Raw genomic sequence first — 25,687 nt, 5'->3', positions numbered from 1 at the left:
GAACTTGACCCTCGTCATAGCCACTTTCTTCATCAAACACTGGCAATTCGCCAACCGCAAGGTTGTCCTAATAAAATGTACACTCAGGGAGGTCAGAAAGCTTGACAATTCCCAGACCAATGGTAACAGACGCCGTCGCAAGACATCCTTGAACAAGGTTCTCTCGGCTGCACAAACCTCATTTCAAGCGTTTCTGTGAACGACTGAGGTCGCAATCCTGCAAAATCCAGCTCCCTAAGTCTCCCTAGTGATGCCTTGTAGCTGATAATCATCCATGTCCCATGACGACTAGACGTGGGGGAGTGCTGCTACCAATGTCAATCCGCTGTCAATCCCGCTGAAGGGGCCAACCCCTCCTCATGTGATGGCCCTCAAGTTGTATGTACGTACATAGTAGGTCTCCGCCGGGGAGCTGATTATCTCAAGGCGGCAGGCGACAGGCAATAGTTGGGCGTTCGTGACTGCGGGATTTATCTGTCTGCATATTCCACTTTTCTTTTTCTCCGGCGTTCCTATACAGCATATTAATTTCCTTGGACCGGAGTTGTCAGGCTGGAGCCACCCCTCAATCGAGCCCACAACTGCGCGAGCCCCTCTCGAGGTTAAAATCGTCTACTTCTATCGGACGCGAGATTCAAAGCGTTGACAGTTATTGCTCTTTCTCAGTGTCTCGTGCCCTTCCGAATATTCCTGCCTTGTCGGGTGCTCAATCCTCTCTGACATGCTTGGGTTTTGGAAAGGCCCTTCCTGGCTCAAACCAAAGCCCGTTCCAGAAGATGATCAGCGCCCGTTGCTCAGGCGCAAAGTGTGCCGGTCGTGTGCTCCTTCAGATGGTGTAAAGAATCCGGATCGTCCATACGTGGTTGCCCGAGAACGCTACATCGGGTTCGGGATTGGGGGTGCTGGAAACATTCGCAGGTCGGCGTCGATTTCGTTTCTTCACCTTGATTGACCCGAGCACGGTCTAATCCTTCAGAATCAGAGTTACGATCCGCAGCTCGCGATAGAGTTCGGCTCGCCGTTCGACCGGGAATGAGGCGAGTCTGGACCAGGACGCATCAGCCACGGGAATGAGAACTGATAACTTGTGTCGACGGAGAGAGCGCTTCGACCGAAAAGCGTCGATATTCCAGACGAGTCCATTTCACTCCGTGAAATCTACTTGATTGCCATCTGGCACGGGACAGCCCCTTGTTGATCCGCTGATGCGTCCACCATCTTTGGTATGCAACAAACGTGTACTCGCTCGTTGGAAGACAGGGAGACAACCAAAGCGGGTAGGCCAAGAGAACAATCCAAACAAATAGGTTTAATATGGTTTATCTAAGTGCTATGCATTGTTTTGTTCCAATCTTATTTAGGTTTATATCTCTTACCGTATCCTTATCCCTGCTTTACCATGCTGCATTCCCAGCACTGGAGCACCTAATACGAACTACGATCTGAGAGTGACTGGAATTGAAACGACTCAGGGTTCTTATTTCTAACCTATGAACCATTACTCAAGATCCGATCGTGGTCCACAATCTTCAATCCGAAATACCCCAGCCATGCAATGGTCGGAAGAGAATTGCCTTGACTCAGTTGCCCATACCAGGACGATGCTGAAGTATGCACGTTTGTGGGGAGCTGGGACAATCCCAGAGCACATAAATACCTAAGAAAGACAGATTATCCCTGAAGCGCGTGCCCTTGTCTCTTACTTTTTTTTTTCCCCCCTCTGGCCACGAACTCTGCACCGTCTGGGCTTCTTTTTTTGATGATATCTCCTGGCCCAGTCCGAGTGCCAGACTCTTTATGTTCCTTGAACAGAACACCGGAGTCATCGTGGCCTATGTTGCAAAGGGGGTTTTGACATTGTCTAATTCTATTCTCGTTGTATAGATTGATGATTACGCCTTTTTCTTCTCTATTATCGTCATATTCCCCTCGCATTTGGCCATGGCGTTCCTTAAATCTGCATTCAGTATACTGCTATTTAGTTCACTCTCTCAGCACTCATTGGCAAAACTTCCGCCTGCTTCGCTCCTTACAAACGCCGAGGCTCCAGAACGGGACTACGCTCCTCGCCCATCGTAAGCATACCTTCTCCCTTACCGGAACGTGAGTTGACTTGACCTCCACAGGGGGATCCCATTCACGGTCAAGGACAACTGGATAGCACCATGGCTCCACGTTGCAGAGGCGCCAGCTGTGCACCAGCCAATCAGTCAATCTGCCTCATGCTCATCGGCCAATAGCTCCTCGGGATATTGGTATGAACACGTTGATCACAACGGCCAAAGCTCCTTTCTGAGCTCGCAGCTCAAGGAGACATACTCCGTGTTCCGAAACGTCGTGGCAGATTTTGGCGCAGACAATTCAGGCAAGTCCGATGCCTCGCAGGCCATCCAGAATGCAATCAATGGTACGTGCAGTTTAAAGCGGACACGGCATGGATTCAGCAGCTCATGCTAATGTTTCTGCAGCCGGCGCTGCGCAGGGCCCCGCTCGCAGCTCCCATAAGATGGGTACGACCGGACAGCCCGCCGTCGTGTATCTTCCCAGCGGCATCTACCAGTTGAAGTCTTCCCTGCAGATATATGTTGGCACGGTCATCATGGGCGATCCTACCAATCCGCCCATTTTGCGAGCGGCTCCGGGTTTTTCAGGGGACCATATCGTCTATGGGAAGGACCCATACTTCCAGGGCACAGTCAATTTTTACATCGGGTTTAGGAATGTTGTGCTGGATTCGACACAAGTTGACCCCGGTTTGGAGTTTACTCTCCTGGACTGGACTGTTAGCCAGGCCACGCAACTGACGAACGTCGTGTTCAACATGCCGAGCCGAGGCTCAAAGCACGTTGGGGTGACGTCCCAGTATGATTATAACAGCAATATCATCATGGTATGTTTTTCTTCTGGGGGGAGGTACTCTCCGCTTGTCGCGTGCGCGTACGAAAGCTGACGGATCAGTCTGACCTGACATTCAACGGCGGCTCAATCGGCATGCATCTCAGCGGGCAACAATGGGTGTTCCGCAACTTGAAGTTCAAAGGGACGACTGTCGGGGCTGTAGTGGGAGGAACCAATGTCGTGTTCCTCGGGGGCAGCTTTGAGGAAGGAGATATTGGCATCAAGGCACATGACATATCCGGGTCATTGACGGTCATTGATTCCACTGGGAACAACTTGGGCACGTTTATTACCTCCTATGAGTCAAACTCAGCCGGCAACGCCATAATTCTGGAGAATATTCAAAACACCGGAAGCACGGTCAACCTGGACGGCAACGTTATACTGTCTGGAAATGTCCCCGATACTTGGGTGCATGGAACATTGGTAAGGAATAGCAATGTGGAATATGAAATACCCCTGTTGAATTAACATCTGTATGCAGTACCCGGCTGGACAGAGCCAGCACCAGAGAGTGGTCAGCAAAATAGTCCACACTAGTCGATCTCCCTCTTTGGTCGCCGGAAACAAGTATTTTACCATGCCGCCTCCGACTTACCACGAGTTTAGCGCCGGGGAAATCCTCAACATCAAGTCTCTGCCTGATCGACCGGTGAAAGGGGACGGCCAGACGGACGATACTAAGAACATCAACGCTATTCTTGCCCAGAATAGAGACTGTAAAGTCATCTATTTCCCCGCAGGCACGTACATTGTCACGGACACCATCTTCATTCCGGCAGGTTCTCGGATCGTGGGTGACCCCTTTGCGTCAACAATCAGCGCTGTTGGCAGCAACTTTAAGAACCCGTCCGCTATCCGGGCTATGGTGCGTGTGGGCTACCCGGGCGACATGGGTGTGGCCCAAATAAGCGACATGTTGTTCACTGTCGCAGATATTCTGCCTGGCTGTCAGATGGTGAGTCAGGTTTTTGGACTCTGGTGCCCGCACATGCTAACTTGACACGCACTCCCAGGTCGAAGTGAATATCGCAGGTAAACAGCCCGGCGATGTTGGATTCTGGAACTCCCACTTCCGCATCGGCGGTGCCGCCGGTAGCAAGGTCGAGAGCCAATGTACCGGGTCTGCGACGAACTGCAAAGCCGCCTGGGGCCTGCTTCACCTGGGCAGTACCTCGTCCGCATACATCGAAAACATGTGGGGATGGACAGCGGACCACGACCTCGATGGACAGAATGACCAGGTGATTTCCACCGGACGCGGTCTCCTGGTGGAAGCCACCGCCGCAACCTGGCTCGTGGGCACTGGTTTCGAACACCATACGCTGTACCAGTATAACTTTCACACGGCACGCAACGTCTTCTCCGCTCTGCAGCAAAGTGAGACCCCGTACTGGCAGGGTCCAGGGAACGTTCTCGCGCCTGCGCCCTGGGAGAATTCTGTTGCGGTCAGTGACCCGGATTTTTCGAAGTGTGCTGCCGACGACGCGATATGCCGTATGGCTCTGTTTGAGCAGATTGTGCAGTCTTCAGACCTTTTCCTGTATGGCGGGTGCAATTGGGCATTCTTCAATAACAACGGTGGTTGCAACGGGGCATGTCAGGAGAACGCTATTAAGGTGCTGAACTCTACCGCGCTATACTTGTACGGAACCAACACCAAGAGCATCACCAATATGATTCTCGAGGGGAACAGTGTGATTGCGACGGAGGCTGAGAACTCAGGGGGATGGGGAGGAGTGATTGCTGGCTTTTTGTATGATTCTTGATATAGTAGAATTGTGTTTGTAGACGATACATAGGGATGTTGCAGCTCTAGAGATAACGGCTTTGACAGATTTATTTGGGCATCGGTTTCGCTATACTTCTACCAATCCATTGCGCTGGCCAAACGACGTATACGTAGGAGTATACGTTGGCGGTTGTATAGTTGAAGCTGTATTGGTGGATCTGGCTCGGGCCGCCCATCAACCAGGGTTGCCAACTCACCACCTCCAAGTTTAATCCCATCGCCATGCAAGGCGCAACCAACCACGCTCAACGACGATCTCCAATCCCTTTCAGGTCTCCAATCAACAAGGGCCATGTCGAAAGCCACTTTGGGGGTTCACTTGGGTCTCATCGGCCCAGCAGAGACGTCGGTGGCTGGGCCGATGCGGTGGCTGGGATGATGGGATCGAGGGTTCTAAACATAACCCAACCACCTCGGAGTCAACCCTCTAAGAGTTCGAAACTCATGCCGTCTGCTCGTCCCTAGCGGCCATATTGCCTCTTCTAACTCTATCTGCTCCCGGGAATGCGCAGCGGACATCCACTGCAAGAGAGCTCCACGCATACATATTTCGGTGCTCAACCGTCATGCTGGCTCCGGGGTCTGGGAATGTGAGCCTGCGAACTGTCAGCTGTAAGTTCTGTGAATGCTTCAATGCCTCGTGGAGAACCTTATGGGTCGGGTATAGGGGCTAACCTCTTTTTCAGCGAGTCGACCGCAGCTGCAGCACTCGCAATCGCGACAATCCGTCGCCGCATCGGATGACTATTACTCGTTCTCCGATCGTAACACAAGCTCAAGGTCTCCCAGCAATGGCAGTAGCCAGCTTACTGTCGTGAGATATGCTACACCAACTTCCCATCCTGCCTCCCGAACACCATCATCTGAAGCCTCTCGAACTCATCTGGCTCCGCCGATCCCTATGACTCGGTCAGAGGAGCCTCCTTCCATTCCAAATATGGACGGGTCCAGCACACGACAAGCGCCACAAACAATCCGCAGGGTGGAGGAGGGCTCTGTACAACTGCACCAGGTATCAGAATCCACCATGGAACAGCTTCCGCCAGACAGCTATGCGGGGCGTCCGCCCACCCCCGGTGTGGACGATTCGCCCTATCTACGTTTCGCAATCAACCAGCTCACTCGCGACGATGAATCCAACCGACTGGAGCGGCAAAACTCCGTATCCACGAAAAATTCCACCGTGGAACATGTCGTGTGGGATGAGGCGCTCGGTTATTTCCGCCGCGCGCCGGAGACATCTAGATCGCCTTCTGTGCCGCAGCTATATCCGCAGCAGTCTCGGCCGACATCGGTCGATCGGTTACCCCAACAATCTGTGGATATAGAATCCTTTGTGCCCGTGGATCCCCCAGAGGACAATCTGCTTTATCCGCCGTTGGATTATGTGCCTGTCGTCCTCCGGCCGTGGGCTCTGGGCTTGGCCATCCTTTGTTGTCTACTGATGATCGCTGGGATCGCTTTCTGCAATGTGTGGTCGGAAAGCCACCAAGGAATCTGGGAATATGACGGACAAGGTGGAGCACGATATTTCGTGGTCCAGTTCCTTCCGCAGATTTTGGCCGTTCTTATCACCATCTGGACGTTCGTGATCCAGGCCGCGGTTTATCGGACCATTCCCTTTGCCATAATGGCATCTGAGAGGCCCCTTGGACGCGTGCTCCAGGGATTGCCGGTTCTATCGCAAAACTTCCTCGTTCCTGACCTATCCCATTTTCAGCACGGGGAACCGGTCGTTGGATTCTCCCTATTCACCATATGGTTGTCGAATATGATCGCTATTCCGTTGCTCAGTTGCCTTTTCCAAGCCAAATGGTTCGTCATTGGTGATCAGGGAACCTGGAGATGGACCGCAGTTCTAGCCGTTGGCTGGACGCTAGTTGCGGTGTACGCCCTGCTCGCGATCGGGTTGCTCGTGCTTATGTTCCGGTTCGTTCGCACTTGGTCGGGCTTGATATGGGACCCAGTCTGTCTAGCGGACCTCATACCAGCTATTCAGCGATCGAATATTCTGCACGATTTTGAGCATTCGGAAACAGTCCCCAGTGTTGGCGAATCACTGGACCCCAGGGCTCTCCGTTTGGGTTACTGGAGGTTGTCGACACGCTCGGACATTTTCTATGGTATCGGTGAAGTCGATGCTCCCATTGGATCACCATCTTTGCACCGTCTCGAGAAACACCGTGCCAAGCAGCCTCATGGACTATCGAAGGTTACCTACGATGTTGAGCAGCATGGAGCTGTTGGAAAGGACGACTGGGATGCTTATTTGTACTCGCCATCCGTTCGCTACCGTTGGGTTCCGTGGTTTCTGCGGCGTCCGTTGGTGTTCTCGTGGACAGTTGTCATTGCTGCGCTGTTCATTGCCTTTGTCGTGGTCAGTTTTATTCACGATGCTATACAAGGCGGATTTCCCCCAAAGCTGCCCACGCTTCCTTCGACCGGTGCATTTTCGTCATCAAACTTCCTATACAGTTTTATTCCCGCTCTAATTGGGAACTTGCTGTTTCTTTCCTGGCAGCATATTGACGTCTACTTCCGGGCATTACAGCCCTTTGCTACCCTCTGTGCCCCGGAAGGTGCCACAGCAGAGCAGAGCCTGTTGCTGTCATATCCATCTCGTCTTCCCTTTCAGGTGACGATCCTCGCGTTGCTTAACAAGCACTACAAGGTAGCATGGATCTCGTTTGTCTCTACCCTCTCAGCCGTGCTACCCATACTGGCTGGCGGAGTGTTCATCGCTCTTTGGTATCCGATGCACGACGAGATCCGTATAGCCGCTCTAATGCCAGCCTTCTACGCGCTCGTGGTTTTCTGCGCCATTTACACTGTGTCTTTCCTAGCCATATGGCCCCGGAGGTGTCGACATTTGCCCCACGATATCAGCACACTCGCAGACCAAATGAGCTTCCTCTATCAGAGTCCGTTGTTGTCGGATAAGCTGCTTCGTGAGCCTAGAAGCAAGGCGGATCTCATTACTCGGTTGGTCATTGCACCGCCTGGTGAAAGGGAACTGCCCATGTATGGCTTTGGGATCTATGTTGGCCGGGATGGGAGAGAGCATCTCGGTATAGACCGTTTCCATCGGCCGGGTCGGTCGGACATGCTAATTACAACTGGGTCCATGAAGTAAGACCAGTCCTACCACGGGCCACACTATGCTCCAGGCTTTATTTTGCCAAAAGATATGATTGATTTGACATGTGCATACCATACCATTGCATCGATGGGCTATGGCGTTATGATCTTGATGATTATTTTTATATGAATTGCATGGAACGAATGGTACAGGATTAATGATAATGAGGGGGGTAGCTGCTGTTTCGGAGTTATTTGCTTGATATGTTGCATTGTTTTTCTCAATGTGTGTTGTGGGAATTGTGCTCATTTCTTCATCTCAAGCTGGAGGTCTATACCAACTGAAGAGTTGTTTACTATAGAGGAATGACATCATATTATTTAATTCAGTTAGTTATCGATAAGGCCCAGATGACTCAGCTACCACGTGAGCGATGCTTTTTCGGGTTTAAACTGACGGGAGTAGATTCGCTGCTGACTGCGATCTCACCCACTCACATGGTCATCGATCTCGTATTCTATTGACAATTGATCTGTCTAGATCCCTCCAGCTATGGATCTGGCATCTTATCCCAACTGCAAACCGGATTCCCTCTCTACGCAAGGTCATTATTGATCTAGACTCTGTATCCGAAGAGATCCGCTCATTACTATGGTCTATCGCGGAAAACCGAGCACTGGATGCCAGAATTGCCGGGCGAGGCATATCAAGGTACGGTAGCTCTCATTGACCGTTACTGTCCAGGCAACTGACCTAATGCAGTGCGATGAATCCCGCCCTCACTGTAGAGCATGTGTCCGGACGGGCCGGTCCTGTCCTGGCTATCCTCACCCACTTGACGTGATGCTGCGACGGCAGACGGCTTTTGACCGTAAGAAACGGAATGCTCCTAGCAATACAGGATTGTCATCTACTGCAAATAATCACAAGGGCGCCGAGGACATCTCACGGACACCAACCCCGTCTGACATGTCCTTGTCTAGGACGTCCACTCCGTCTACCATTTCGCCCAAATACCCACTTCTCTCCGAGATCAAGTCCAGCGGGGTACCTCATAGTCTTTATTTTCCATTAGAGGATACAGTCACCTCCTTATTCTTTAATTCATACCTCTACCTCCCGAAGGACCCTTTGATCCGGGACGGGTTTATGGAGCTACTTCCCGAATCCTACTCCAAAACTACCCCGGGCTCTCATCTGCACCTGAGTGCTCTGGCCGTTTCGTTCTTCTCCGTTGCGGCATGGACGGGGAACTCATCTCTACTCCGATCCGCGGAGCACTTCTTTGTGAAGGCGATATCTAAGACCAGAATTGCGTTACAGGAAGATATCGATGAGAATTCGGACGAGATTCTCATGACAATTCTCCTACTTTCTACGTACGAGGTATGAGAGTCCCAGACAGGCATAGTTGGACAATATCTGACCTCTCAAGGAATTCGCTGCCATTAAAGACAAGAGACTCCCGGCGAGGGCGCACCTGCGTGGTGCTATTGCCCTGATTAATAGCAAAGGCGATCGACAATTGAACTCCACCTACACTAGCACTATGACGAACTCAGTCCAGACGCAAATCGTAAGCGCGTTCTAGCCTCCCTCGTAAAACCAGCTGACTTTTCCCCTCCCAAGATCAAAACGTCCATGCTGGCGCGTCCCCCGTTGGTCCAAACACCAAACGTGTGGCCACTTTCGCCCCTCGTTCCTCAATCACCTTCATCCCAGCTAATCTCCGCCACATCCGAACTTGTCAACCTGCGACGCGCCTGGAATCTCGCTACGATAACCCCAGGTACATACAACATCGCCGATATCAGCAACATTTACGCCAGAGCGATTGATTTCGATCGCCATCTTTCGCCGTGGGAGCATGTGGTCCCCGAATACTGGAAACCCATGCCAGCTTCGATAGTCCCCGACTCCGTCCGCGCAGCAGGGGCATACCGTGGCCGCTGCGACTGCTACGCCGATCAGTGGATCGCGTCCATGTGGAACTTCTATCGCGAGTCTCGCCTCGTGATACAGAATATCATTCTGAACTGTCTGCGACTTCTTCCTGAAACCAACGATACCCCCGAAAGGATACAGTCCATGATAGCCCAGATTCGAGACATCGCAACGGATATCTGTGCCACAGTTCCGTTCTTTCTCGGTAGCCAGAAAGACTCCATCCACTCCAATCCGTCCACTATCCATTACCCAGAAACGGAGACGCGGCGGACTACCCAAGCTCATAAGCAGGCGGCCCCGCTTCTGGGCGGCTGGTTCGTCATGTTCCATTTGATGAACCTCTGCTCACCGGAGCTGTGTCTGCCAGAGGAACAGCTGGCTTGGATTGGCCAGCAGATCCAGCGTGTTCATCGCATTTACAACCTAGATATCTACAACGGTGGGATGGTGGTGTAATTAAAGTAGCTATAGTCAAGTACATACCATAAGGACATGCCTAATAGAAAATAGAAATACAATACCTTATTTGTCTCCAGCAATGCATACAATAGTATACAGCAGATTCAATGAAGACTTTCACATCTACTCAGACTGAAATGACTGCTCGCTGCAGCCTGAGGCAGACAAATCACATGACCCCGCAGTATCAACGATCGCCGGGATTTCACCACAGCAAACAGTCATACTCCGCACTACATCTCCGAGTATCCACCAGCCGACCTCTCTGCAGGTGCCATTGAGAGCACTCTCCTCGCCCGTTTAGAAATCTGGAACAATGTTCTCCTTTTTCCGCGGCTCCAAGCCGACAACCCCGACAGGCGACGAAACTGCCCCCGAATCGTCTCCGCAACCCATCGATCCGCCAACGTCGACACAATCACAGCCCGAATCGGACTCGTACAAGCGCCCGTCAGACGTCGAGATCAAGATCCTCAACCCCCAATCCAAATACAAGCTTTTCTTTGGAGGCCTGGCCTTCTTCGCCTTCTCGCTGTGGAGCACGCGACGAGCCCTCAACCGACGATACCTCGCCTCCATCCCGCCGTACTACACCAGCTCCGTGTATCATCGCCCGGACGTGAGCGGTGGCGCGGAGGCGTTTGAAGCGCTCAATCTGGCGACGCTTAATGTACTTTCGTTTGGCATGGCTGCGACCGGGGCGGCGCTGTATGCGTTCGACATCGATGGCGTTGACGATATGCGGCGGTATGTACGTCGCGGGTTCGAGAGCGACGGCGGCCAGGTGACTGGTACGGATGTGCAGCTAGAACAAGATATTGAGCAGTGGGTGGGTAGCGTGCTGGGGAAGAAGTTTGAGGATCAATTGAAGAAGGAAAAGGAGGGAGCCGTTCAGGGGTCCCCGGCTGGTCACGATGGGAAGTAGCTAAGTATCTTGTGACTTTATGGATGCTGGCTGCCATGGGATGATCGTACTGGCGTTGGTTATGTGTGCATGAGAGTTGTTCCGGAAGTGTGCCCATGTATGTATATAAGACAATACCCCTCTTTTCTTCGACTTATCTACGGAATACTGTGTATAATATGACGTTGGATGAACGGTTGACGGCTGTCATGGTCTCGTTTTTGAGGTCTATCGTACATTAGGATACAAAAACAAATTATCTTTCCATCCGCTCGTATCGGTCCCGCGCAGTCTGTCTTGTTTTTTCCAAAAACTCATCATACCGATTACGTGTGTTGCGCCCAGCTTCTTCGGTTGCGTCTCCAAGTTTGCTTCCCTGCGCACCCAGTCCCACTCCTTGAGCATAGACTTCCGTGGCGATTGGAGCAGTCATGCCTGTGCCTTGAGCACCAAGACCAGACCCAGCAGACCATCCCATCTTGCTGAGCAGGGAAGCACCCTTGGACGTAGTTTCGACCGGCGGCTCTTCTTCTTTCGCTTGGGGGGCGCTCTTTTTAGGGGCCGGAGTCTTCGTACTGCCAAACGCCTTACGACGCTCTCTTGCCCGATCCCTATATTCTGAGGGTTGTTGTACGATGCCGTGTTTGACCAGCTTACCCACTGCCTTCGCCTTTAGGTCTTCGTTTTGCAGGTTCCCTCGGTGAAGTTGGCTAAGGCGCTCATGACGGTTCACGTCCGCTGATGTTTTGAACTGGCGCATGCACAGGTAACAGCAGTTGCGATTAAGGTCCGCATACGACTGAGTTGGTGGCGCAGATGCTTCGGTTTGATCTGTTCCGTCTCCACTAGCATTGTCTGCGTCTTTCTTTTGAATGCCATGCAGCTCCGCGTGGCGATTGCTCCAGAATTGTAAATGGGAAGGCACCGCCAGCTTCTTAGGACCGGCAGCGGAAGATGACTCGGCTTTTCTCTTCTTCGCCTTATCTGCCTCCTTCGCTCTGGCGGAATTATCTGGTTGGCCAGCTTTATCGCTCTTTTGCTGCGATTGGTTATTATCCAGATCGGCGGTGGAAACAGTGAGCTCTGTCACATAGGCCTCGTCGTCCCAGTACATGAGCTTCAGTGACTGATTGTTCAGAGGGCTGAAAGTGAACTTTGTCGTATTTGCGCTGGGATTTATCACAGGCACGAATACACCAGCGTGGATGTAGCTAACAAGAACTGGTCTGGAGGAGATGGTGAATTTCTCGAAGGAGTTTAGTCGCGCAACAGCTGCTTGGGCGTCCTTGAAGGGAAGACTTAGATAAGATCTTAATTGAAGACATTGCAGCTGCTTACCTGGATTGTAGCAAATTCGGCAAATCCGTAACGCCAGCTTTCATTAGTCCGGCGGTCCCGGACTAACAAGACACGACGGATAGAGCCATCCCGAGCACCTAGGTTGGAATCACCAGTGGTTGAAGCTACCTTTGCTCCTTTCTTTTGATTTCCAGACGAGTTATCTGTAGAGGCTGGCCGGTAGAGCTTTGCGACGCCTTTGGCCAACAGCTCTTCTGTGACTGACGACTCCAATCCTCTGAAGAGAAGAAACTGTGAAGGCTGGTTTTCTGGTGCAGCATCATTGTCACCATGATTCTCTACCTTCGGAGCTGCTATTCCAGGAGGTCCTGCAGGGCCAGATTCTAGCATGTTGTCAGAAGGGGCTATAAAGTGTGATGCAAGAAAACGAACCAGGACGTGGAGCTTGGCAGCGAAAACACCTCTGGCGAGTGGAATAGTTAACTACGGAGCACTGGTTGATGTTAGGGTGATCTTTCTTTCATTATCGGTGCGTTGGTGACACCCACCATTTTGCAGACCCAATCGCCCTCAGCGCGAGCACGAGCGCGGTCCTCCCTTTCTCGGCTGAATGCGATTCGGACTTTGGTTCCACGGTCGTTTGGTCCGGCACTGGGACCGTACAGGTAGACCTGAGGGAAATTTTGATCCATAAACGCACGCGAGTAGCTTAAATTCTGGAACCGGAGGAACCCAAGCCCGCGGGATAATTCTGCTGGTCATCAGCACATGGCACAATACTGCAAGTAGGAGCAGCAATACTTGTCTGTCGATCACGAATCACACGAACTTCTTCAAGGCCTTCAACGTGATAACCGTCATGGAGCTCTTTCGAAATCTGTTAAACATGTCAACCGGCACCACCGGCGACATGCACATCTCAGCCTCTGGCCCATAAATGATATTTAAAGGAGTGCTTTTCTTAAGTCTTCCGGACACAATAAAGGGGAGGGAGGTCCAACATCTTCTTCCGTCATATCGACGGGAAGCCCATCCAGCATCACCTCTCTGCTTTCTTGCCCGTGATGGCGACCTCGTCGGGGGCTGCGACTCCGGCTGCGGCTGCGGCTGTAACTCCGACTCCGGCTGTAGTACTCCGGGGAGCGATATCCTTCTCGGTCACGGTCTCTGTATGCATGTCTACCTTGACGAGGGGGTGGTGATCTTGACGAGCGTCGACGATAGCCATCGCGGTCCCGGCTGCGATAACGGGGTCTGGAGTCGTGTCGGTCTCTTGAATAGTCGCGCCTCCTATCCGACGCTGGCGCTCGTGGGGGAGAGCGAGGTAGGTCTTGTTCATCCAATGATGGAGTTAGTAACCGCCATGTCGTGAAGAGAAACTTTACGGCTTCCAAAAATGTTCCACGCCCAAGCTACTATGCGGGGAGGAGGAGCGTAATACCGCCAGGCGAGCGTGATCGCGAAGGTGAACGGTCGTCGTACATGCGGCCATCCCTGTCATCACGGCGGGGATATAGTCGGTAGGAAGGACCTGAAGAGTACCGCGGATCATCCGATGGGAAATGCGACATGATGGCGATACGATGAGCAAGGAGCCACCGGAGAGTTCGTGAGTCGAAGTTGATCTGATTCAATATCCAGGTACCCGGCAGAATCCCACACCGCTTTCTCATCCCGTTCCTCACTTTACGGTTCTCCATACATCAACAAGAGCATTCTGCCTGTCAGGAGACTATTGTCCAATACTCCTCTATGCTTATATAAAATACTCTTTGTACGCAAGGTTGGCAGCTGAAAAGTTATGATAACCCGCCTTGGATCTCAAATAGCACAAGTTATATAGCATGGCAACATCATGCGCTCCTGAACAAAAGAGCATAAATTCAAATGCTGGTGGTCTTGTTCTCGATCCATCAGTAATTGCAGGTAAAAACCTCCTTGGACCTATGCTAAAAACTAATTTTACCGCTGACTTATCGAAGAACTGCCTGAAGGCTCTCGTGTAGTGTCAGCAGTTCGCTATGGAGCCAGCTTTTGGACTACCACTGGTCAGATTCATGTTGAACATGCTGACGGTGTGCTGCAATCTTACTTCATTAAGATAGTCTTCAATGATAACGGCCTGGCTATGGTTCAAGGCGAGTTTGAGTCTATGGCAGCTATATATGCGGTCTTGCCTGACTTTGCTCCGAAGCCAATATCCTATGGATCATATGAATCCAGCACGGACACTCACTTCTTCCTGTGTGAATATCGGGACATGAAGCTCGGTCAAATGCCTCAACCAGACATTTTTGGGGCACGTCTCGCAGCACTTCATAAGTCTAGCAAATCTCCTAACGGTAAATTTGGCTTTCATATCCCAACCTACAGCGGCAATCTGCCTCAGAAAAATGAATGGGAAGATAAGTGGGAGGTATTCTTTGCGAGTAACTTGAGATGGGCTATCGACTGTGAGATTCAGGCCAAAGGACCAGACTCGCAGTTTGATGCTCTAGTTCCGGCAATTTTTGAAAAAGTCATACCCCGTCTTCTGCGACCACTCGAGACCGAGGGTAGATCCGTCAAACCATCCCTTGTGCACGGTGATCTTTGGTATGCAAACTCTGGTGTCGACGTCAAGACCAATAAACCTTTGATATTTGATGCCTGTTGCTTCTACGCCCACAATGAATGTAGGTCCAACGTCAGTTCTGCAATTAATTATAGGGCTTGGAATTCTTTACTTATTTTGCATGATGTAGATGAATTCGGTCAATGGATGCCGGTCTGCAATAGATTCGGCCCTGAGTATCTTGCTGCATACCAATCGTACAATGACATATCTGAACCAAAAGAGGACTACGACGGACGACTTGACCTATACAAACTGTAAGCGGACTACTCTAACCTTTTCATGTATAATGTCTAATCTGTGTAGGAGATTTAACACTCACGTGTCCGCATTGTTCCCGGATAATCTTGCTTTAAGAGAGCAGTAAGAGACCAGCTGTTCTCGGAAAAAGCAATGCTGATTTCAATGTAGGATGCTAAATGACATGAGGTCTCTGGTAAACCGATATGGATGAACAATGGAAGTGCAAAGCCACGGCTGATAAACCAAGATGTGTTTTCCTTCTGCACCTCTGATATCATTGTATCAAGGAATCATATATTGTTAACAATCATGATAGTAACGCGTCTTATAATGTAAGTAGATTTAGGGTGATTGTTTGCCCAGACGCCCAATTTGTGTTGGAAGAGTAGGAGATAATCGAACCTCGGCCACCGCTTATACTTGTCGACTGATGATGTTGACGAAGTAAAGTGACTATTCACTCACAGAATATAGAATTGTGAATTAGAGAACTTCAACAATACTTAGAAACTTACTAGGTATATGAACGTTGACTTCTCCATACTCACTATACCTGGGACAGAATAACGTATATAATGAATTAATATTACAGTGAATCCATAAACTTAACTTTTTCACGTTATTTTGCGGCATTTCCTATAACTTTGAATGATGTATTCCGCATAGAAGTCCTTTTTGGAGGGTATAAATAGAGCCTCGTTTCCCTCGAACTTCTGCTGCTTTTCCTTTTCCTCACCACCTCAACCTCCTTCCCTTCATCCGTTGACTCCATCAAGCTCTTCATACCCCATTTGCCTTCAAACTCACCATGATGTTTCTACTCAAGGTCACTCTTCTTCTGTTTGCCATATTTGGCCTTTTCTTTCAGATATCCATGGCCCAAGACCCCACCACTTTCATCACTTCTGCAGTCGCCAATGTTCCAACTGGCGTCCCCTCTAGTCCCGAGACCAACATGGCAAATATTGATGTCGCTGATCTGGCTGACGAGGAGCTCAATTATTACCCTGCCATTGATGCTGACTTGGAAGATGAGGAAGACGATGCTGAATGTGACGGCGACGATGATGATGATGTAGTCCTTTGCGGCAAGAAACCTGGTCATAAGGTAATGCTTCCTGCCAACCAAAGGTGAACTATTATGATGTATTATACTAACTGTATATATTATGCGAGTAGAAGGGCAGCAAGGGCAAGAAGGGCAAGAAGCCCAAGGGTTATAAGGGCGTCAAAGGCATGTGTAACTCCAACCGCATTTGCGATGTCCATGACCCTCCTCACAATTGCAAATGTACCCATCCCGGCCTTACTTGCACTTGCAAGGTCCCTTTCTTCTAAATGTTTGGAACAATCTCTTGGACGAAAAGGGCGTTTGGCTTTGCTGTTTGATTGAGAGCTGTCCCTGCTGTGAGGTGTGATGGCACTTTCCACAGTGGAGTTTGTCTTAGGCGTTTGCCGTTGGAGATCGCCTTTGGAACTTCCCACTGATGAAGATGACTCATTTAGAGCTCTATAAAAGGGCTTCAGTTGTGGAAAGGCATTTCTCTCCCTTTCCTTCCTCTCTCCATAGTCAGATGTTTTCGTCAAGGTGCCAGAATCGATCATTTCCATCATCCTTCTGAATAGACCGTAACATGAGATACATGGAATTGGGTTGTTCCTGTTGCTATCATGTGATTAATATCATATGCTTGGATCATCCTGCTCTGGATATCCATTGTTGTGGGTTTGGGTTTGTCATTCAGCTGACAGACGTTTACTGCACCTTTTATTGGATCTCTACCGAATGCCCCTTCTTCTTCTTCTTCTTCTTCTTCTTCTTCTTCTTCTTCTTCTTTTTTTTTTTTTTTTTTTTTTTTTTTTTTTTTTTTTTTTTTTTTTTTTTTTTTTTTTTTTTTTTTTAAAAATTGCTCGCTTATAAACTGCTGTAATACCAAGACTTTGGATGTTGCCTACATCATTCCTGTAGTCATATGGCATTATGCAAGTAGGTGGAAAGTTTGACACCACATGTGCCTCATTCTCGAACTGTTTCTGATGGACAACGGATTTTTCCAAGCAGGCTTCCACGTCAAAGGGGTTACCATGTATATTGCTAAGTACGTTGCTTTCATGCTTCATTATAATGCAGCTGCCTAATGTGCTAAATGTGAAGTGACTGTAAGGTAATTCATCTGATGGTGGCCTGTCTCGTATTGCTCGCTCTTTCAGGCTGACGCCATTGTAATGGAACAACGACTACTTGAGGAAGATCTCGTATTTAAATTTACATTCACGTTGGGTGTCTTAGTATGCGATTTGCTCATTATGTTGCGTCTATTTGTCATCGTGGCTATGGATATGGCTGGATGGACATATAAATTGGAACCCCTCAGTCACTCATGAGGCCTTACGTCCTCCACGATTGACCAGACTTATTGTACATTGATTTAAATCTTTAACAATGCTTAATAAGTGCCTTCTGTCATTGTTGATATTGTCGATAGTTGAACACACCTTCTGTGAACATTCATGCAAGTGTGTATGTTTATCACCTTTTCCTTTTTTTCTTCGGAGAAGAGAAGGAGTCAAACAGCTTACTTTGCAGCAGACGCCGAATGATGCTTGTTGGCCTTCCGAAGATACTTGGAGAAGTCTCAATACATCTGTTTCTGGAAAACTAATCCAAAATACACCTCCTGCTATCTCCTGTTACCCGGGCCCATATTATAACGAAGCAGAATGCGCCTATGCTTACAAACAATGGACAAATTCCACTTTCCAATCACTATCCCCGGTGGGATATGTCTTTCCAACCGAAGACTCGTGCCCTCCGATTGACATCAAAGCTGGAGATAAGGCCAAGAACTGCGCACTAGGGCCTGCTCCCATTTACACTATCAATGCAACAGAACCAGATGAAGTAGCGAAAGGTATTGAATTTGCAAGAAAGCACAATATTCGCCTTGTTGTTCGCAATACTGGCCACGATATTTTGGGAAAGTAAGTGACAAAGCTCGTTGCCATATGTTTACTAATGGGACCTTAGATCCCAAGGCTATGGGGCTCTACAAGTTTGGATTAAATATATCCGCAAAGGCATCATTTATCATGATACTTACAACCCATCAGATGGATGCCAAAGCCATTCGTGGAATGGCTCAGCACTGACTATAGGTGGAGGGTACGTTTGGGAGGATGCCTACGAGGAAGTTTTCAAACGCAACATGACTATAGTCGGCGGCGGAGATACGGTAATCCTACCTGGGAAAAATGTGGATCTACTGTTGCTGACTTTTCATCCGCTTTAGAATGTCGGTTGCATTGGTGGTTACACACAAGGGGGTGGCCATTCTCCTGCTTGCCATGACTATGGCCTGGCTGCAGACCAGGTGCTTGAGGCACAGATTGTGCTTGCAAACGGGTCGATTGTCCTGGCCAATCCATGCCAGAACCCAGACCTGTACTTTGCCATCCGGGGGGGCGGTGGAGGCACGTACGGAGTGGTAACTTCCATGACAGTTAAAATATACCCTTCAAAACCGGTCATCGCTCAGACTCTCGTCATCCAGCCGTTGGGGAATTATACTGACGTCTTCTTGGACGCTATCACTGATATATACGCATATTCCCCCTCCCTATCCAAAGCAGGCTTCTCCGGATACGGGGTATGGTCAATAAATAGTCCGGTCCCACTATATAAGAACGAAACTACAGTGTACTTCCATACATTCGCAGTGATGAGTCAACCAAAGAGTGAGGCACAGGAGGCCTTTCACCCATTACTCCAGAAACTGAAGCAAGGAAGTGGCTCGACCTTAGCTATTTCGACCGAATGGTTTGAATTTTCAAGTTACGGTGCTTATTACCGTGCCATGTGGAATCAGCATGGGTCGGTTAGTCGAGCTAGCCAATCTACAGCGTCACGAATGTTGGACGAGAAGGCATTAGCGAGCAACCACACTCGCCTGCGCAACGTGATCAAGATAGTTGCGGGAACTCCAGACCAGCAGACAGTCAATACACTTGACTTAATAGGAGGAGGGAAAATCTTTGAACATGCAGACGATAAGTTCTCTGCAGTCAATCCTGCATGGAGATCAACGTATGTTGTGCATCTTGTATCGAGAGGTTGGCCGGAAGATGCGGATCATGCAACATCTCAGGCCACAAAAAATGATATTACATATACAAAGATAGGAGCCATGCGAGCCTTGTCGACTAACCTAGGGAGCTATATGAACGAGGCAAGTGAGATGAAACTACATGTGATGACAACTAACTAATGATGCTCAGGATGATCGACACAACCCTTTTTGGGTAACTGATTTCTTTGGCTCAAACTATCATCGTCTGAACGCAATAAAACAACAATACGATGCAGACAATATTTTTTATTGCCCTAAATGCGTTGGTAGCCAAGAGTGGGGCGAGATAAATTTCCCAGAAAAGGATTATGGCCCGCTTTGTCTGTTAACTATGTAGGAATCTCTTGAGGATAACCTTTATTAGTATCTATGAATTGAAGGAAGAAATTAAATTCTATGTCAGGTAAAAAGGAAGTGGTCACTTTACTCGGTGTCCCAAGCTCTATTTTACTTACTCAGGCCAATACAGAAAATGCCCGACTGAGTGGCGCAGTAAGTCATGTAACTATATAGTAGCTTAAGCCAGCATGTACAAACTAGATATCGTATCCTTATCTGAGATGTTTTAAAGTTCTGACTGACATTGAAACATTACATGAACATTCATCAAATAAACATAATAGCCATGGGTAGAATCGGATATAGTGACTGGTTGAAGAAGTGTGATTATATGCTAGCATTTGCAGCCTTGTGGTATCTTCCACGACAAATTGGCGGTTGAAAGGGTGAAGCACAAAAGCCATAGGGAAAACATGGAAATTTCCTGAATATATGCCATTGTTCTTTCTACCAAACTGAAAGGGCTGCTAAAGTAAAATTTCTGTGGAATTTGGAAATTCTCATAGTTATACGCAAAGTATTTATAAAGCTCGAATTGAACTTTGTTCGTTCTGCAGTTTCCCATGTCACATCAATGTCCAATCTGCCTTCACAGGAACCACCACAAACTCATCCAAAAAGAATGTCCACTGAAATTGCGAATATCACTTGTATTATTTCAGCTCATTTTTTGTTCTTCCTCCACAAATGTCCTCAGACACTGACAGTGAACAGGAGCTCGAATCCCCGCTAATTACCTTCGTAACCGGTACTTAGAGGCCTGGCGTATTTTCCATAATTGAATATCTAATAAGTTTATGTCACAACAGTTGGATGACCGTGATCGATGTTGGGATAACCACAAAGAGCATCTTGATGCACGGTTCAGAATAGTCAACGGCCCTAATTATACAGATTGCTATTTATTTGCCTTCCGGTAACGGTCCAACACTAGTAGTTGGTAATACTCCTACACTTCTTGATTATCACTTCTCACGAGAAATGAATGTACGTTTTAATTGGGTTTGAAGAACGTAATTATAACTACCTTAAGGCGTACTGAGTGTATGTAGTACTTCGTACGCAGTAAAGTCCGTAGGTCTGGCTATTGGTAATTCGGGATCCATCAGCTTTCCCCGTGTCTTGCCGTCATTCGATCAGAGGCTCCAGTGGATCTAGTCTCGGCTCGGTTTCAGTGGCTGCATCCCCTTCGTGAGCAATGTTCTGCAGCTGGAGAATGAATCCACCGAAAATTTCTCCGCACGGAGGGGCATTGTGTTTGGGCCACGCGGAATGAACCACAGCGTCAATCACTACTTCGTAGGACGATGCGCCCTCGACTGTTTATTACTGGCCGTCGGAGTGCCCCTCCTTGGGTATCAGCGGTCATATAAGTGGCATCCGATACTCCCCCTCGACCTTGATTCCAACCAAAGACGCCCTCCGCACCACTCCCAGCCATGGAGAAGCCTGCCAACAAAAACCACCGCGCCTGGTGGAAGGAGTCATCCGTATACCAGATCTGGCCGGCCTCGTTCAAGGATTCCAACAATGATGGTGTTGGCGACATCCCCGGCATTATCTCTAAACTTGACTATATCAAGGACCTGGGCGTGGACATTGTCTGGCTTTGTCCGTCGTATAAATCCCCCCAGGTAGACATGGGGTACGACATCGCCGATTATTACAGCATCGCTGAGGAATACGGCACGGTCGCAGACGTGGAGAAATTGATCCAAGGGTGTCATGAGCGAGGCATGAAGCTCCTGATGGACCTGGTTGTCAATCACACCAGTGACCAGCATGAGTGGTTCAAAAAATCTCGTAGCTCAAAGGATAACGAGTTTCGGAACTGGTACGTCTGGAAGCCAGCCCGATATGATGAACAGGGGAACAGACACCCACCCAACAATTGGGTCTCGCACTTCCAAGGTATGAATGACATTTCTTTGGCAATGTGTCATGGACCACATATACTAAGTTTTACTTAGGAAGTGCATGGGAATGGGACGAGCTGACAGGGGAATATTACCTCCATCTCTATGCCGTTGAGCAGCCCGATCTCAATTGGGAACATCCTCCCGTCCGCAAGGCCGTCCATGACATCATGCGCTTCTGGCTTGACAAGGGTGCTAACGGTTTCCGTATGGACGTGATCAACTTCATCAGCAAGGATCAGCGCTTTCCGGACGCGCCTGTAAAGGACCCGCGCACTCCTTGGCAATGGGGCGATAAATACTACGCTAATGGCCCTAGGTTACACGAATATCTGCAGGACCTGGGCAAAATTTTAAAGGAATACGATACCTTTAGCGTTGGGGAGATGCCTTTCGTCAAGGATACAGAGGAGGTGCTGCGCGCGGTTCAGTATGACCGGAACGAGATCAATATGATCTTCAATTTTGAACATGTTGACATCGACCATGGCATATATGATAAATTTGAGCCGGGAAGCTGGAAGCTTACGGACTTGAAAGCCTTCTTTGAACGGTGGCAGAAATTCATGTACGACAATGACGGTTGGAATGCTCTATATTGGGAGAACCACGACCAGCCACGTTCTATCGATCGGTATACTAACGCGAAGGAAGAGAATCGCCTAGTTTCTTCAAAAATGCTCGCTACTGTTCTGGCCTTGCAGTCCGGGTCGCCTTTCATTTATCAAGGTCAAGAGCTGGGAATGAGGAACGTGCCTCCGGAATGGGGGATGGACGAGTACAAGGATATTGACTGCCTCAATCACTGGAAACTGTATGTATATTTGTTGACTAAGTTATTACGGCATTTACTGATGTTACTCAGCATGTTAAAACACAGGCCAGACGATACCAAGGCACAGGCAATCGCCCGTCAAGAATACCAAAAGAAATCGCGGGATAATGGACGCACACCTGTTCAGTGGACGTCAGCGCCGCATGGTGGTTTCACCGGACCAGATGTCAAGCCTTGGATGTCTGTCAATCCGGACTATGTGCGGATCAATGCCGAGGCGGAGGTGAAAGATCCCAACTCAACCTATCACTATTGGGCAGCGGTTCTTGGCCTCCGGAAAAAGCACTTAGACATCTTCGTGTACGGGAACTATGAGCTGGTCGACCGAGAGAGCCAAGAGATCTTTGCGTATACCCGACAATACGGAGACCAGAAAGCCTTGGTACTGGCTAACTGGACCGAGAAGAACTTGAAGTGGGATCCTGCCTCCAATGGGATAAAGGCCATACAAGGTGTTCTATTGGATAGCTACGACACCACAGAGTCCGTAAAGTCGAGGTTCTCAGAGACCGTATGGACTCTTCGACCTTATGAGGCGGTGGTGGTGCTGTTATAACTCGTCGCTTAGATTTTCAGTCTCAAGGTTGCTATGCTCGAGTTTGCTTGCGAGAAAATAGGCAGAACCGAATTTATGGGGATGGCACGCTTGATTGGAAGAGTGCAGTTATCATAGATATCCATATTTATCCTCTGGGCAGTAGTACTACTGCACAATAGCAGCCTCTTCGAGGGAGATCAAATCGATTGATGAATAAAGTCAGAAAGCGTAAATACACCTCGCTTTAACCTTCAACTTCAACAGTCAATGGAAGCTACTATCTATAGCGTCACTGGAGACCTAGAAAAGACTGCCTCTCTCGCCACTGAGTCCATCGTAATAGACACTCATGTACGGACCTTTGGCTTCAGTATACGAGAATGACAGCCAACGATGAACGTGCATGGTAGAGTTCAAGTCCAGATTTGAACTAGCAACGCAGTCAGTAAATTATCTGCACGGGCTAAGCTGTGCGAGAATGTATACTCACAAAAGTTGTGCTACTCCCTTTTCTTTATTCTCATAAACTGGAACATTCTTCCACTGCAAATCTTGGAAAACCGCTCTCAATCTTTCAGAATCGAATTGATCATTTCTGTCAAGTAGTGGAAGATATATCTGAGGTTTTGGTGTCGACCACTGTTTTATTTCGTAGTTGAACATTATTGGCAAAGATCGAGAAGCAGTTGACCAACGAAATTGCATCAAGTCACAAATACGCTCTAAGATGCTGAGGCCCCTGGTAATCATATCATCGTTTAGAGCACCATCCAGCGTCCAGAATCTGCGGATTGAATCGAATGTCCCATCGTTGTTTGAGGCGTATAGCTTTATCCGCGACAATTCGGGGTCAAGGCAATCAAACCCCAGTAAGCCCATATCCAAGGGTTTGGCTTCATGTGAAGTGGAAAAGAATTGTTTCATGAGAGATAAACCAGAATTGAATGCTGGCCCCAGGTGTTGAATAGCATTGAAGATAAGTGTGGAAGTAGGAAGCCCAGTTACAACTGACTTGGGACGGATCATGTAGTAGGCCTTGAGCACCATGTCTCCATTCTTTTTCATGTCAGCTGATAGCATCTTTGTTGCCCAATCTACTTTCGGAAGCGTAGAAGTGACCATCTGTATATCCCTGTGATCAATAAAAAATTCGGACTCAAAATGGTTAAACCACTGAAGGCTGATGCTTCGGTCGATAGGTGTAAGGGCATTGAGGAACTCTCTCGTCTTGAATTGATTAAGGGGATCTCGCTGTAAGCCAGCAAAGCTTCCGACTACCCCAAACGTTATCCGAACCATCCCACCTGTTTCCTGGAAGTTGATACTCATATCAAGAGGATGACCGTGCTTGGTGAGACGGCTAATATAGTTTGGTACTGTTCCCGGTGGGAAGAATGGTCCTAGAACAGGGATAACGTAATGATAGAAGAATAGAAGATATTTGTATTGGAGGTGGATGCCATAGTCGCATTCCTCCATGAGCCTGTTTAGCATAGGGGCAGCATTTAGCCACCAGAGCTCATGGTCCTGACTTTGGAATCCCAGAGCCCTTGCGATAACTTTCCAGGGCTGTTTAGATGAAGTATCCAACTCGGAATTTGGAGGCAAGCTAGGGGCAGTTGCGCTATTAGCAACCAAAGAAGGCCCCGAGAGACTTGTATCTGCTGCCATAGAGACAATATTTGGTTTAAGAAAATGTGACTGTGCGATTTCTGACGAGTGGTTGATGAAGCGAGATTCCAAGCGTCCAATGTCTGGATTAATTGATCGTTACCAAGATCTTTTTGGCGCAGCTGGGAGATGTTTATATTGATCCACACAAGTCCTGTATGTTCCGATGCCTATCGGCATGCGTGTTACAGCTATGTTCCTTTTGCGTTGAAAGGCTGCGTGAATGTATTACAAGGACAAGGGTCTTCGAAGCAAACAATGAATTTGCGAACCAGGAGATAATTTTTCCTTGTCAGACTTCTGCACACTCGACATATTGTTTTTGGTGTGCATGCTGGACATTTATGTGTCCAATAGCACAAGGATGCAGACACAAACAAAAACTTGCAACATACTTATGAATTCCATACACAACCAAGTAGATCTCATAAGTTTCAACAATTGCATAAGCACCTCGTATTGAGTTCCCTGCAGCTGAATTTTAAACTTGCACAAACACAGTAAGCATTGTCACCAGATGGTGCACTGATACGCAATTCTGCAGGTTTGATGCGACAATCATACATCATCTGGTCCAAACGGAATCCGTTGCACTGTTTTACAGCAGATACGAGCAACTACGTAAACTCTTTCTATATTTCTTATTATTCGTGGGACCGGTTGGTACAGGAATTTGTATGGTAGATCTCTCAATAAACGCCATCATCTGTTGGTAAAGGCGTGCTGGTTCAGTTGCTAATGGCTTATGCGTTGGATTATTTGTTATTGTCCATATAATTATTCGTTACACTGCGTCAGCCTACTCGTCGCACAACGGTTCCTGATAAACTCGCTATGATGTATCACAAAGCAAATAATCTTAGCATTCATACAGATAATGCTATAACCTTTTGATGGTTAAGCTCATCTTCAAAGTTTGACAGCCACAGCAACTAATCGCTGTGCTTCTGCCCTGATCCCTTCATTGGTCCGAGATTTTTCGTACTCTATTTCAACTTCTTTCCGCGCAGATTCCCGTAGGCTCTC

At 48.6% G+C, this 25,687-nt stretch overlaps 11 protein-coding genes across 11 annotated transcripts; 9 read left to right on the top strand and 2 right to left on the bottom strand.

The window, feature by feature from the left end:
- Positions 1–1,941: 1,941 nt before the first annotated feature.
- BDV59DRAFT_197851 (glycoside hydrolase family 55 protein) lies at positions 1,942–4,667 on the top strand (the record flags this gene model as incomplete). The annotated part of the gene is made up of 6 exons (XM_073693020.1): positions 1,942–2,075; positions 2,127–2,407; positions 2,469–2,890; positions 2,959–3,324; positions 3,383–3,856; positions 3,915–4,667. The coding sequence occupies 6 exons, from the start codon at positions 1,942–1,944 to the stop codon at positions 4,665–4,667; spliced, it is 2,430 nt and encodes an 809-aa protein (XP_073552327.1).
- Positions 4,668–5,085: 418 nt separating this feature from the next.
- Positions 5,086–8,190, top strand: BDV59DRAFT_46240 (DUF3433 domain-containing protein). Its single transcript, XM_073696445.1, has 2 exons — positions 5,086–5,302; positions 5,377–8,190. The coding sequence occupies exons 1-2, from the start codon at positions 5,257–5,259 to the stop codon at positions 7,821–7,823; spliced, it is 2,493 nt and encodes an 830-aa protein (XP_073552326.1). The 5' UTR covers positions 5,086–5,256; the 3' UTR covers positions 7,824–8,190.
- Positions 8,191–8,261: 71 nt separating this feature from the next.
- Positions 8,262–10,252, top strand: BDV59DRAFT_167983 (Zn(II)2Cys6 transcription factor). The gene is made up of 4 exons (XM_073688007.1): positions 8,262–8,480; positions 8,532–9,155; positions 9,205–9,345; positions 9,399–10,252. Exons 1-4 carry the CDS (start codon positions 8,421–8,423, stop codon positions 10,170–10,172), a joined length of 1,599 nt encoding a protein of 532 aa, XP_073552325.1. The 5' UTR covers positions 8,262–8,420; the 3' UTR covers positions 10,173–10,252.
- A 156-nt stretch (positions 10,253–10,408) lies between these two features.
- Positions 10,409–11,290, top strand: BDV59DRAFT_167981 (uncharacterized protein). The gene has a single exon (XM_073688006.1). It carries the CDS (start codon positions 10,492–10,494, stop codon positions 11,098–11,100), a length of 609 nt encoding a protein of 202 aa, XP_073552324.1. The 5' UTR covers positions 10,409–10,491; the 3' UTR covers positions 11,101–11,290.
- On the bottom strand, positions 11,291–13,974 carry BDV59DRAFT_167980 (putative G-patch domain protein). Its single transcript, XM_073688005.1, has 6 exons — positions 13,380–13,974; positions 13,180–13,255; positions 12,927–13,129; positions 12,811–12,871; positions 12,418–12,761; positions 11,291–12,364 (listed from the first exon to the last, which is right to left on the bottom strand). Exons 1-6 carry the CDS (start codon positions 13,416–13,418, stop codon positions 11,336–11,338), a joined length of 1,752 nt encoding a protein of 583 aa, XP_073552323.1. The 5' UTR covers positions 13,419–13,974; the 3' UTR covers positions 11,291–11,335.
- A 129-nt stretch (positions 13,975–14,103) lies between these two features.
- On the top strand, positions 14,104–15,696 carry BDV59DRAFT_167977 (Fructosamine kinase-domain-containing protein). The gene is made up of 5 exons (XM_073688004.1): positions 14,104–14,304; positions 14,361–15,053; positions 15,123–15,249; positions 15,299–15,355; positions 15,404–15,696. Exons 1-5 carry the CDS (start codon positions 14,223–14,225, stop codon positions 15,444–15,446), a joined length of 1,002 nt encoding a protein of 333 aa, XP_073552322.1. The 5' UTR covers positions 14,104–14,222; the 3' UTR covers positions 15,447–15,696.
- Positions 15,697–16,043: 347 nt separating this feature from the next.
- BDV59DRAFT_197846 (uncharacterized protein) lies at positions 16,044–16,573 on the top strand (the record flags this gene model as incomplete). Its single annotated transcript, XM_073693019.1, has 2 exons — positions 16,044–16,343; positions 16,415–16,573. 2 exons carry the CDS (start codon positions 16,044–16,046, stop codon positions 16,571–16,573), a joined length of 459 nt encoding a protein of 152 aa, XP_073552321.1.
- An 879-nt stretch (positions 16,574–17,452) lies between these two features.
- BDV59DRAFT_167976 (uncharacterized protein) lies at positions 17,453–17,829 on the top strand. Its single transcript, XM_073688003.1, has one exon. The coding sequence runs from the start codon at positions 17,462–17,464 to the stop codon at positions 17,618–17,620; it is 159 nt and encodes a 52-aa protein (XP_073552320.1). The 5' UTR covers positions 17,453–17,461; the 3' UTR covers positions 17,621–17,829.
- On the top strand, positions 17,679–19,746 carry BDV59DRAFT_208387 (isoamyl alcohol oxidase; the record flags this gene model as incomplete). The annotated part of the gene is made up of 6 exons (XM_073695199.1): positions 17,679–17,756; positions 17,826–18,217; positions 18,264–18,468; positions 18,526–19,430; positions 19,462–19,465; positions 19,511–19,746. 6 exons carry the CDS (start codon positions 17,679–17,681, stop codon positions 19,697–19,699), a joined length of 1,773 nt encoding a protein of 590 aa, XP_073552319.1. The 3' UTR covers positions 19,700–19,746.
- A 1,394-nt stretch (positions 19,747–21,140) lies between these two features.
- BDV59DRAFT_197845 (glycoside hydrolase family 13 protein) lies at positions 21,141–23,008 on the top strand (the record flags this gene model as incomplete). Its single annotated transcript, XM_073693018.1, has 3 exons — positions 21,141–21,612; positions 21,672–22,431; positions 22,483–23,008. The coding sequence occupies 3 exons, from the start codon at positions 21,141–21,143 to the stop codon at positions 23,006–23,008; spliced, it is 1,758 nt and encodes a 585-aa protein (XP_073552318.1).
- Positions 23,009–23,476: 468 nt separating this feature from the next.
- BDV59DRAFT_208384 (aromatic prenyltransferase) lies at positions 23,477–24,661 on the bottom strand (the record flags this gene model as incomplete). Its single annotated transcript, XM_073695198.1, has 2 exons — positions 23,477–24,559; positions 24,626–24,661. 2 exons carry the CDS (start codon positions 24,659–24,661, stop codon positions 23,477–23,479), a joined length of 1,119 nt encoding a protein of 372 aa, XP_073552317.1.
- Between the last annotated feature and the right edge of the window lie 1,026 nt (positions 24,662–25,687).

Source organism: Aspergillus ambiguus (assembly GCF_047715705.1).
Source record: "Aspergillus ambiguus strain CBS 117.58 unplaced genomic scaffold BDV59scaffold_2, whole genome shotgun sequence".
In the NCBI taxonomy this organism is placed as follows: Eukaryota; Fungi; Ascomycota; class Eurotiomycetes; order Eurotiales; family Aspergillaceae; genus Aspergillus; species Aspergillus ambiguus.
This window is presented reverse-complemented; position numbering and strand designations above follow the sequence as displayed.

Bases quoted from the DNA above. Each gene is read 5' to 3' on its own strand.
- BDV59DRAFT_46240 (XM_073696445.1), top strand. From the start codon at position 5,257: ATGCTGGCTCCGGGGTCTGGGAATGTGAGCCTGCGAACTGTCAGCT. The intron at 5,303-5,376 runs GTAAGTTCTGTG...CCTCTTTTTCAG, and splicing joins GAGCCTGCGAACTGTCAGCT to CGAGTCGACCGCAGCTGCAG.
- BDV59DRAFT_167983 (XM_073688007.1), top strand. From the start codon at position 8,421: ATGGTCTATCGCGGAAAACCGAGCACTGGATGCCAGAATTGCCGGGCG. The intron at 8,481-8,531 runs GTACGGTAGCTC...GACCTAATGCAG, and splicing joins GCCGGGCGAGGCATATCAAG to TGCGATGAATCCCGCCCTCA. The intron at 9,346-9,398 runs GTAAGCGCGTTC...TCCCCTCCCAAG, and splicing joins ACTCAGTCCAGACGCAAATC to ATCAAAACGTCCATGCTGGC.
- BDV59DRAFT_167981 (XM_073688006.1), top strand. From the start codon at position 10,492: ATGTTCTCCTTTTTCCGCGGCTCCAAGCCGACAACCCCGACAGGCGAC.
- BDV59DRAFT_167980 (XM_073688005.1), bottom strand. From the start codon at position 13,418: ATGCTGGATGGGCTTCCCGTCGATATGACGGAAGAAGAT. The intron at 13,256-13,379 runs GTTGGACCTCCC...CATGTTTAACAG, and splicing joins TCGATATGACGGAAGAAGAT to ATTTCGAAAGAGCTCCATGA. The intron at 12,365-12,417 runs GTAAGCAGCTGC...CTTCCCTTCAAG, and splicing joins CCGAATTTGCTACAATCCAG to GACGCCCAAGCAGCTGTTGC.
- BDV59DRAFT_167977 (XM_073688004.1), top strand. From the start codon at position 14,223: ATGGCAACATCATGCGCTCCTGAACAAAAGAGCATAAATTCAAATGCT. The intron at 15,250-15,298 runs GTAAGCGGACTA...TAATCTGTGTAG, and splicing joins CGACTTGACCTATACAAACT to GAGATTTAACACTCACGTGT. The intron at 15,356-15,403 runs GTAAGAGACCAG...ATTTCAATGTAG, and splicing joins AATCTTGCTTTAAGAGAGCA to GATGCTAAATGACATGAGGT.
- BDV59DRAFT_167976 (XM_073688003.1), top strand. From the start codon at position 17,462: ATGGAACAACGACTACTTGAGGAAGATCTCGTATTTAAATTTACATTC.